We start from the raw sequence: 12,879 nt of genomic DNA on the forward strand, positions 1-12,879 counted from the left end.
TCTAACCTAACCTATTCTAATAACTTTGTTGGTAATAATTATGGTAATTTATTAGAATAGATTGGGTCAGGTTAGAACATGCGTCCCCACTGTTTCCTTGCTGGAATCAGACGAGCCGCCATCTTGGAACCATAGGTAACATTAACCCAAACTTCCAATTTATTGTAAATTGTTTCATCCACATCAAATGACTGACAAGAAAATTGAATTTTTTGATATTCCATCAAAAATAAATAAATAAATGCATACATTGCATTAACGATTGCAATGGTTTTGATATGCAGTCAAATATTTCTATTAATAAGGAGTGAAAGATGATAATACAGTGGATGATCGGTTAACGAACACTTTCGCGAAAAATTTTTATGGTCGGATAACGAACACCTTACAGAACAAATACAAGAAACAGCGATGTAAAATAATGAATACCGATTGGTTTTCCCTTGTCTCCAGGCAACAATTCGGAACTTTTCGGAACGGGGGAAACGTCGACATCGACGCTCAACTCGGTCTATACTGATCGGATAGTATTCCTCCGAACTTTGAAACCTCTCCCTTGTAATTCCTGTCTTTTATTTTTTATGACAATTCTTTTATAGTATTCGCGAGACTGTCGGGCGGACACTCGTTAAGTTTTGCGTCGGTTTTTATTTCCGAAAGGTGTGATTTTAATAGCAAAGGTAGAGAGTGGGCAGAAGATGTCTGATATTGCTGGGCAGTACGGCTCGAACAGGTCTACAGGAGGCCGCAGTATAATCAAAAAGATTCAAGCAGCTAAAGGAGTAACAAAAATCACATCTGAGAAATAAAGAACATTGAAGAGCTCATAATAGAACCTGAAACGGATCTCACGACAGAAGAACGCCAAGAAACTCTGCGAGATATGCTTTCTTCTGTAAAAAGGGATTAATGCCGATATCTGTATTAAACATCTTTTGAAGAAGTGGGAAGATGTCACAACAACGGTCTTAGAATGGCATCCAAACCAGGTTGAGGTTAATAGGCTTAGGGATCTCTACAATTACAATGCTATTAATTACTTCTAAAAAAAATCCTGAAGAGAGAGAAGCAATCGACATTAGACAGATTTTTTAACCCCCACAAACGGAAAAAGATGACTAATAAAAATGCAAGACTGTGTATATATGTATTTTTATTATTACATATAAATAAACGTAGTAAGAAAGTACGTATGTTTTTTTTGTGTTTTGGGGTCTCCAGAACGAATTAATCAAATTCCCACAAAAACCTATGGTAAATCGATAATCGGTTAACGAACAATTCGGATGGCGAACAAACTCTTGGAACGGATTATGTTCGATAACCGATCACCCACTGTAGTTTTTATATAATAATTAATTTCCTCAAATTATTATAGTATTACAGTAGAGAACCGAAAATCGGAATCAATTGGGGACTGGGGTTGTTCAGATTAGGGATTTGTTCCGATTACGGTCTATGTACGAAAAAATATATTAACCTGTCCGATGTTCAAACTTTTCTCCGTTGCGTGTCGCTTCGTGTTGAATTTTCGTCGATTTTAAGCCTAACGAAAATTTTTATAATAATAATCGAGGCTATCGTATCGTTAAAAATTATTTCTTTATTTTGTACAAACAAAATAAATATATCGAAGAATATAAAAACATGAAAATTATACTTTAGAAGTAAATTTAGTATCAAAAACGTTCAATTCAGCACGACACAGTCCGACTGAAAATCGTGCCAATTACCGGCGATTCCGATTACCAGGGTGCCGATTTACGACTCTCTACTGTAAATATTATATGAAGACAGTAATCAAAATTTGTCATAAAAATTATATTTAGTGCATTTATACATTCAAATAAGTACAATTGTTTGGTTTAGACTGTAGAGCATAAATTTACACAACAGTATCTTACCGCTATTAAAATATTTTTAAAAAATTAAATATTTGCAAACAACATTTCCATAAAATCATTTTAATACAGCAACTTATTTTTTACTAAAGGTGAAAAGTAACTAATGATAATACTGTAATAAAATAAACATTTCAATATAATGCTGTTATGATAAATTTTGAAATTATAATTTGCATGATATTTAATACTAGTAACTTAAAGACTTGCGTGCTTTCAAATTCCATAATTTTATATTGACAAAAATCTTTGGATTGAGATAAAATGTTTGTAATTTTTAAAATACATGATACATGAAAAATAAATCCTGGTATTATAATGTTAAAGATGAGAAATGATCTTAAAAATTGAAACACAATACAATTAAATAAAAATATTAATTACTATTTTAATCTTGGTCCCTTTCATATGTAAAATTAAAATAGCTATGGTAATAAATGCTAGAGTCCAAATCATCCAGTTTGTTACATTACAAAGAAAGATATATTCCAAAAGTAAAATCTTCACTATTTATGAAAATATATTTCATTAGAAGACAATAAAATAAATCTTCAATTTTATAACAGTTGTGAAGTGTTTGGAGATAGAAATGACACAACAGAATTTTTCTGCTACCATTCTGCATCGCCCACAGCTTTTTGAAATACATAGTCCTTTCCTTTCAAATTCATTATGCCGTCTTTTAGATGAAATTTCCATCTGTTTTTGCTTCGACCAATCTATAAATAAAATTCAGTTTAAAAAGTTTTTAATTTAGTAAATTATTCATCTTATCTGTAACACAAAGCAGAATCATTAATGAAAAATATGGATTAATCAAGGCTGAATTACATTTTTGCAATAAATGTACAATTTACTATATGTATATATATAATTTGTTATATTCTATTACATAAAATTCACTATAAAATGCTAGTGCGGGAGTCACCAAACTACAAGGTCAGTTTTATCCAGCCCACCACTGCATTGTGCCACAAATGAGCTAAACTATAATTATTTATATAAAAATATCATAAATTGTAGATGAACTTACACTTATTTTAATTTTTTCTACATAGTAAGTAAAAATGCCAAAATTGGTACAATCTGATTTTTGCACTTGACAGTAATATAATTTTTAAGAAAATCAGTGAAATGAAAAATTTGGCAACTTTTGCAACTTTGGATATCAGAGCACTTTTTGTGTAAGTACCTGCAATAAAGTTTCTAAGAAAAGTGATTACCGGCTTGTTGCAGAGATCATGTTTGAGTATTGGTAAATAAATATATTGGTTTTCTGTATTTTTTGTATTCAGTATAATATATTGAACAAAATGGTTATATGGGCCCACGCTTGTCATTCTTTCAGTTATCTGACCCACTATGAAAAATCTGGCCCCCTTCTGTAGTGAATTAATTCTGATGTAATTCACAAGCACTTATTTGTGACATCATCACAGGAATGGGCTGCAATTTTTAATCATACTCTTAATTTATTCAATTTAAATATATGTTCTTCATCTGAAATTTGTAGTATCTTGCCCCTGTACATCATACTTTTCATAATAACAACAGTCATGCTGGTCATCTATGTAATGCCATTCAAGGGAAAATTTTTTAATTGAATTCACATGACTTTGACAGTGTTTAGACAGTTAGACATGTGGTTTAGACAGGAAGTTCATATATAGTTAATCAAAGCCTCCTGTCCCTATGTTTTCCATATCTGGCCTTGACTTTCATATTCTAACACCATTCTTGAGATTAAGGAAAGGCAGACAGACAACAGTGGAAATTTATAGGTCTACAATTTTTTCAAATTGCAGCCTAAATAGCAAATTTTATAAATTTAAAACAGAAAATTATAATTGATAATAAAGTCGTAAATTTGATGTGAAATTTTGTGGAAAAAAATGATAATCACTGTTTAAAACTAATATTGATCAAAATATTCCATGTAATATAAAATAAAAATATCCTACTAGGAAAAAACATATCTATTTTGTAATTGTGAAACAAATGGGATAAAATACATTACCTTTTTTTAGATAAGGCTAATTTATCCCTATGATAACTAAAATCTATTAGTTTGGTTTCAATCAAAGTTACATATTTCCTGGTTTTTTTAAGTAAGTTTATTATTAAATATAAAACTTCCAATATAAGGTAATGAAAACAAAATACAGTCAAACCTGTTTTTATGCGGGGGATAGGGACCGCATTAAAAAAACCGCATTAAAAAAAATCTCACGAAACTTCACGAATGGCTGTAAATAATAGTTTTCGCAACACAATTAAAAAAATAATTTTTTTATGCGGTCAACAGGGACCGCATAAAAAAGTCTCACATAGAAAATAACTCAAAACCGTACGAAATAGAATTTATTGACAACAGATGTCAGCACTTGACTGCATCGTCTGGTCTATCGTCTGTTTTACATATTTTTGTCCAGGTGGTGTTTTGTTGACTTAAAAAGTAAATTATTTCATTTTTCGCATATTCATGCAATAATATTACTATAATAAGTGCATTTATGCTATAATAAGTTTATTTAGCTATAATAAGTCAACGTGAGACATGACGAATCGCACGAGATTGGTCGCCAACTATACCGCACAAATTAAAAATTTGCATTAAAAAAATCGCACAAATAAAAATCGCACATAAAAAGAGCGCATAAAAACAGGTTTGACTGTATAAAATTTTACATATATGGAAAACAGTAATTTATAAACTTTATAATTGACTTAGTTAAATTTTTCACTGAATATTCAACTGGAAGTAAATAATTCAATTAATTCTCATTCACTTTACTTGGCCAAACTTGAAAGAAGGATGAGATAAGTGCTGTAAATTAAACCAGAAAATGATGAAATTTTGTAAGATTTCAGATAGAAAGAACAGTGTCTTATTAAATTTATGATAAATATTAAATTTTAAATCCTAATCTACAAGTACCTTATATCTATAAATGATTAATAGAAATATAACATAATGCAGACACAATACACTACATTAATTGTTTTAGTTTTATTCTAATTCAAATATAACTTAAGAGAAATAAAATGATGATATTTTATAAATCATCTTCTGTAACTTGCCACACCATTAAAGTAATAGCTGAAGAACTTGTTTGGGAATACCAAACAAGTTTTCTACTTTTGTCTGTAATTTTGGAATCATATTTAAAATAATTACTGCTAATAATTAATTCTTTTCATCACAGAATAGTGTTAATTTGTAAGAAAAACCTTTACATATAAATCTGAAAAACATTAAAACTTTAAGGATAAAAGTGAAAGATAAATTACCATATCAGAACACACTGTTTTATTACATAACAATTACATAGTAAACCTATTCACTTTTGAAAAGTATTCTTTTGTATCTCTAAAACTGTGATAATTAAATTGCTGCCATATCTTATTTAGCAATTTAATTTTTCATTATCTTATAGAATAAAATTAAGTAATTTTCCATTTTTTCTGTATTTTTGGACAGATGAATTATCACTATATTATGATGAACAAAACTGATCATTACCAGTTATTATCAAGAAAAATTCTTAAGTCCGTTATGAATCTTAGTTTCGAAAGACTATGTAGAGCAAAGTATATTAACTATATTTTAATTTTGTTTTCCAGTAAAATGAGAAAAATAGAATTTTATTCATCTGAATATTTTATTATATTTATAATTATAAATTTTTATTTTAACAAATGTTCTTGTAAACAGTGTCATATTAAGTTTTCTAAGTTATAAAACTAAAAAATAAATATGTTGCAACACTATCAAGTTTTGTATACTACTTATTCTGCATTTAAAACAATACTTTTGATCTTTGATCTTGAAGCTATAAAGAATAAAACTTAATGAAAATACTTAGCAAATTATAGTCTTTGTTATAAAATTTTAATAATTTCCAAAGTTTTGTTTTTTCCTGTCTAGTAAATTCATAATTAAATACTGTTTTAAGTGATGAACTATTATAAACATTTCTTTTATATATTTAGAAATTAAAACTGTTGAGTACTTTAATATATAAAAGAAAAAATTAATTACTATAAAAATAAATAATAAATTTTCTGCTTCTATAAGAAGATCAAATCATTTATTATAAACACTTTAGATTTGCTTATATTAATGATGGTAACAAACTGAAAACATTCAGTGAGTAAGTAAATGAAAACAATTAGCAGGAATTTTACACATTTTTTTAAAAAAAAGAAAAGAGAAACAGCTTGTTAAAGTTTTACATTTATGATTTTTCTTGGAATTTAAAAAAAAATTATTTTATTGGTAATGGTGTACTATGTGATGCTTTCTTAACTTAAGTATAATGTTACATAGCCTACTGTTAGGTAGATTTAGAGATATTACAATTTTTATGAAGATACTCCAGCAGTCTTTCTTGATTAGACCACTGTTGCACTGAAAATTTGTTTGCTTATAAGAAAGTGAATAAAGTTACATGAAAAAATGTTAGACTTTATGAATATGATGAAACATTATTTAATCATAATAGTGTTGTATAAGTTTTACTATATTGTTTAATTATTACACATATTACACAGAGTCAAAAATGCCAAAGAGGTCACATCATCTTATCTACCTTACTCTGTCTGTACCCCCTCAATTAAGAAACTTGAACAACATAAAGAAAAAACATTTTGGGTCTTAATATATGTTTCTATCTTAATATTACTTCTGCATTTTTTATTATTTTGTAAATATAATAGAATCTGTTATTTAATGTTATTCAATATTAGAATTATTAAATCCTGAAACATATATGAGAAGTTGCCAAATGTGTTCTGATCTCCAAAGTTGTACTCCATGTGTTATTTTGCAGTTATTTGACACTGAAGGCATCTAGTGACAAAATCAGTATTTCAGCTTGTTGCAGGTATTGTCAAAACAATATTTGATTCAAAAATTTCTTGTTTGCACTCTCCAAGTTGAAATTTAAAAATCAGATAAGTATGATGTAATTTTTTATCATTTTTAAATAAGCAAAATCATTTTCAAAAATAATTCAATTACATTTTTATCCACACCAATAAAACTGTATGTATATTATATTATTTATTATATAATACTTTAACATTCATTGTAAATTATGATACACGTTTTATAAAATGCCAAAGAGTTTCCTAAATAGAACTGCCATACAGTTTCCAAAACTACCAGCACAGTTTGGGTTTAATTGTACTTTTTTAAATCTGAAGTTTTTTTATGATGGAACATGTCAAAAAGAGTTTATGGATAGTGGAATGTAGAAAGTACATAAAAGACAATTGATGCTTATCAAAATAACAAATTTGGCTTTAATGAGTGCTTCAGAAGATTTGCAATGATAATGTTTATTACTACACTAAGAGTACCTAATTGAAAGTATGTAATATTAAATAAATAAATTCATTAGTTTATTACTAACTGCATGTTATTACCAAAGCAATTTTTACTATTAAAGAAACAGGTCAGTACAATTTATTATACCAGTTGCCAAAATTGTATCTTTTGGCCACTTTAAAAAGTATGATATATGTAATTATCTATATATATAAAAACGAATGTATGTATGTCTGTGTGTCTGTGTGTCCTTCATGCATTACCACACTATTTATCCGATTGCCATGAAACTTCAGGAAGTTGTTTAATACACTCCCGCGAAGGTTTGTGGCATATGTGAAAATCACCATTTCCCCCCTTTCAAAAATATATTTATATATGGATTAAGACTTTTATGTCCAACAGATGGCGCTAACTTCAGACGACCTAAGTTTGCTTTTCTGTGAGGCATTATGCTTTTCTGTGAGAATGGACTGAAGCAGATCATTTTCTATCTATCTATATAAATAAAATATAACGTTTGTTTGTTCCTACCGATTGCTTTGAAATTTTGACACAACGTTGCATTCGAATACGCACGTGTTTTTATATAATATACATGTCGAAATTCCCCCTACTGGGGGGAGATGGACGGGATTAAGGCTTACTGTAAAGATCTCAGCTTCTATTTATACTGTTTTACATGCGGTTTTTTGCGTTTTTTAATTGCGTTTGAATAGGTTACGTCAACAGAATATACACTAAAAAGGGATTTTTCGATATTCCCCAGCGGGGAGATGGACAGGCTTACTGTGAAGAACTCAGCTTTTATTATACTATTTCAGATGCGTTTTTGATTGCGTTTTAATAGGGTATGTCAAGAGAATGTACACTAAGAAGGGATATTTTGAAATTCCCCCATGGAGGAAATGTTATACATTTATAATATACACATTTTGAGCAACAACAATGCCTGGCCAGGTCAGCTAGTTGTAAATAGATTTATTGCCTTAGAATGCAAAGATAAGACATCAACTTATCACTTGGCCTAAATATATTTTTAAATAAGCATACAAAATTTCCTTGAGAATCCAATTTTCTTTAGTAGTAGGATTTTGGCAACTTTTCCTTTCTCCTATATACATATATAAGTATATGTATAGCAGAACACTTATAAAACTTTGCTTATTGTAATTAGATTTAAATTATAGATAGCATTATCACTACATTTTTTCAGAGATGGCCATGGCCTATATCCTCAACAACTGACATGTACCAAGCAGTAAGGTGCACTTATTCAAAATTAAACAAGAAAGTTAAAGCTGAAAATTGCAAATCACTTGAAACCTTTAGAATTTCCACCATTTATCAAGTGACCACTGACTTCTGCTGATTGATAAGCATGAGGTTGGTGTTTTAAATATCTTTGGTATCAATGTGATTTCTACCGGAAATTATAATTTTCACTTTATTCTTGGTACTTTTAAATTTATTATAAACTAGCTGACCCGGCCACACGTTGTTGTGGCTCAAAATGTATCTATTATAAATGTATAACATTTCCCCCGTGGGGGGAATTTCAAGAAATTCCTTCTTAGTGTACATTCTCTTGACGTATCCTATTAAAACGCAATCAACAACGCATCTAAAATAATATAATAGAAGCCGAGTTCTTCACAGTAAGCCTTAATCCTGTCCCTCTCCCCGCTGGGGAATATCGAAAAATCCCTTCTTAGTGTATATTCTGTTGATGTAACCTATTAAAATGCAATTAAAAACGCAAAAAACTGCACGTAAAATAGTATAAATAGAAGCCGAGTTCTTCACAGCAAGCCTTAATCCTGTCCCTCTCCCCACTGGGAATATCGAAAAATCCCTTTTTAGTGTATATTCTGTTGACGTAACCTATTAAAATGCAATTAAAAACGCAAAATAGTATAAATAGAAGCCGAGTTCTTCACGGTAAGCCTTAATCCCGTCCATCTCCCCCAGTAGGGGGAATTTTGACATGTATATTATATAAAAACACGTGCGTATTCGAATGCAACGTTGTATCAAAAATTCAAAGCAATCGGTAGGAACAAACAAACGTTATATTTTATTTATATAGATAGGTAGAAAATGATCTGCTTAGGTCCATTCTCACAGAAAAGCATAATGCCTCACAGAAAAGCAAACTAGGTCGTCTGAAGTTAGCACCATCTGTTGGACATAAAAGTCTTAATCCATATATAAATATATTTTTGAAAGGGGGGAAATGGTGATTTTCACATATGCCACAAACCTTCACGGGAGTGTATTAAACATCTTTCCAAAGTTTCATGGCAATCGGATAAATAGTGTGGTAATGCATGAAGGACAAACACACACACAGACAGACATACATTCGTTTTTATATATATAGATTTAGGGGAAAAAAGTTAGAGAAAAAAACAAATTTATTTTTAGAAAACTACAGTAAATAGGTGGATTTTATTATTTAATTACCCTATTTCTAAATGTTTTTGAAATGATTTGCAATTTTCAATTTTAATTTTCTCATTTAATTTTGAGTATTGCACCATACTGCCTAGCACATGTCAGTCGTTGGGATGCACTATATCCTCACTGAGTCTGATCAAAATTAGTGATCCTAACATCATATCATCCCCTCATAAGCCTCAACATGACTGACAATGTGCAATCTTTATTAGTTATCATTATTAGCTTTAATCAGTGCTTTAAAATCATTCAAAGTGAATTGTAGTAATCATTATTTGCATGAAATATTGTATAAACTGCTGGCATTTCTTACTTCAGATATATGCTAAATGACAGTGAATGAATTAGTATTACTTAACCCTTTCCCGGCCAGGGTACCGATCCATAGTTACCCTAATTGTTTAGCAAAACCGCCAGGGTACCGATTGATAGTTACCTTGTTAACAGTCGATTTTTATAAAATTTATCGACAACAGATGTCAGCACTTGACGGCATCGTCTTGTTTATCGTCTGTTTCACATATTTTTGTCCAGGTGGTGTTTTGTTGACTTAAAAAATTTTAATTATCAGACTTTTTTTCTTAATTTTTCATTTTCTGATAATTTTTTTATTTCATTTTTAGCATATTCATGCAATAATATTACTATAAGTTCATTAATGCTATAATAAGTTTATTCAGCTATAATATGTTAATGCAGGGATGAGCAACACGCGGCCCGCCAAGCATTTCTAAAATTGAATTTATTTTATCGACTTTCTCCCATCAATATATTTTTATAAAATTAATTATAATAAAATGGTAGTACATACTAAACCGAAACAATTTTTTGTGACGAGTTACTCACTTGTCATCGACAATTCGGATCATGGAGGAGTTTATTGCTATTCACTTGTACTCCGAAAGACAGGAAAGTGATCGCTAGGCGACTGAAGAGTTGGCCTTGTAGAAGACGGCTGTACGCGAGAGGGGCGATAGAGTGCCTTCTGGGAGGACTTTGATGGGAAGCTGGCCCCTATTCAGGCGTCATCGGCAAGGAGGAAACCCGGAAAAACTCCTAGCTGCCAGCCCGTCCGAGCGGGGCGTGAACCCACGATCGAACTCCAGTGTTTAGGGTCTGGTCTCCGCAGCTATGAGCGGAGACGGAGTCCACTCGGCCACTGGTGGGCCACTTGTCGGCGACTTGTTCAAACATGCAATACAAACACGCTGCGTCTGCGCGATTTTTTGTGACGAGATACAGACTTGTCGGCGACTTGTTTAAACATGCAATACGAATGCGCCGCGTCTGTGCTTGTTTGTGTTTGCTTCTGTCACACAATCAGTCAGACTGGTAAGCTGTTAACTAGCAATTTTAGCAATTCTTGTTTCTCTTGAAAGGCGTGAGTACAATATTATTGTCAAAAAGGTAATAATAGAGTTTTTTTTATTCAAAATTAAGTTTTCCTACAAATTTTTTTAACTTTCAAATTTTTAATCCATAATAGCATGTCGGAAAAGCAAACAAAAAAAAACGGAAGGTAGCGGATGAGCACAGGCATTTCCAAGAAAAGTGGAAATTTGATTATTTTTTCACTTTCGTCAAAGATAAAGCTGTATCGTAATATGCTCAGAGACTGTGTCGACATTAAAAGAATATAACATAAAAAGGCATTACGATACAAAACATGAACAACAATATAAAAACTTAACAGGACAACTCCGGATAGATAAGTTTAATCAAATGGAGAAAAACTTGGGAAACCAACAGGCTATTTTTAAAAATCAAGCTATTTTATCAAATACGGCAGTAAAGGCTAGTTTTGTTGTCAGTCAAATATTGGCAAAAAAAAAAAAATGAAACCCTTTGCGGATGGAGAGATGATAAAAGAATGTCTGACTGCTGTTGCAGAAATAGCATATTCTGATAAAATAAATATTATTTCAAACATTAGTTTATCAAGATTCACATTGCAAGGAGAATTGAAGACTTGTCCAAGAACATAGCAAGAACGCTTCGTGAACGCATTGCAAAATTCGAATACTGTTCTTTGGCACTTGATGAGAGTTGCGATATTAGCAATACAGCACAACTGGCTATATTTTTACGTGGTATTGACACCAAATTTAATATTACCGAAGAATTGTGTTCACTGATTCCAATGCAAGGGACTACAACCGGCAAAGACCTGTACGATGAACTAAAGTCTGTGTTGGAAAATTTTTCAATTTCATTAGAAAAGATTATTGGTATATTGACAGATGGAGCACGAGCAATGTCAAGCATGGCGGTAGGAGTATCGGGAAGGCTATTTCAAGACATTAAGAAGGTCACAGGAAGGGAAATATTCGTTAACCACTGCATAATTCACCAGGAAAATTTGTGTGCGAAAAGATTGAGTTTGCCAAATGTCACAGTACCAATAATTAAACTAATCAATTTTATAAAGTCACGCGCGTTAAATCACCGTGAATTTAAAGAATTCCTGAAAGATTTAGAAACTGAATATGGCGACGTGGTTTTTAATGCCGAAGTACGTTGGCTTAGTAGAGGTGCAATGCTAAAGAGTATACAACTTAAAAAGCGAAATACAATTGTTCTTGGATATGAAGGGATATGCCTTTCCTCATTTTGGTAATAAAGAATGGATGTGAGATTTTGGGTTTATTATCAACATGACTCAGCATCTCAATGATATTAATGTGGAACTTCAAGGCAAAGGACAGTTTATTCACAATTTGTATGATAAAATTCAGGGCTTTGAGCACAAATTAAAATTGTGGAAACAGCATCTTTTGCAGAATAATGTGTCTCACTTTCCACATTTACAAAAAAAAACATTACTACTTCTCAAAAATACGCACAAAATATAGACATTTTAATCAATTAATTTCAATTACGATTCCAAATGTTCAAAGCTGAGAAGACAGCGGTTTCCATGAAAATGTTTTCCTCGCCATTTAATATTGATGTGGATACAGTTCCCGAAGACTTTCAAATGGAAGTGATTAACATGCAGAATAATACCGATTTAAAAAATGTATTTTTCTCAGTAAACATCGAACATTTTTATAAATCTTATGTAAGCCCTGAGAAATTTCCGCTTTTGACGAAAAATGCAGAGCAACTGATGTCTCTGTTCGGAAGTACGTATGTTTGCGAACAATTATTTTCAGCCATGAAATTAATCAAAAATGACCACCGATC

At 30.9% G+C, this 12,879-nt stretch overlaps 1 protein-coding gene across 2 annotated transcripts in view; it reads right to left on the reverse strand.

Annotated features, from left to right (window-relative positions):
* Window positions 1-1,806: 1,806 nt before the first annotated feature.
* The window catches only part of TfIIA-L (transcription factor IIA L), a 60,485-nt gene continuing 49,412 nt past the window's right edge, over window positions 1,807-12,879 (reverse strand). For both annotated transcript variants that reach the window (XM_067276888.1, XM_067276887.1), the window contains one exon: window positions 1,807-2,620. In XM_067276888.1, the coding sequence (XP_067132989.1) occupies window positions 2,513-2,620 (108 nt within the window). In that variant the 3' untranslated portion in view covers window positions 1,807-2,512. The remainder of the gene's footprint in view (window positions 2,621-12,879) is intronic.

This window comes from Centruroides vittatus, unplaced genomic scaffold, assembly GCF_030686945.1.
Source record: "Centruroides vittatus isolate TY-2023 unplaced genomic scaffold, ASM3068694v2 contig_717, whole genome shotgun sequence".
NCBI lineage: Eukaryota > Metazoa > Arthropoda > Arachnida > Scorpiones > Buthidae > Centruroides > Centruroides vittatus.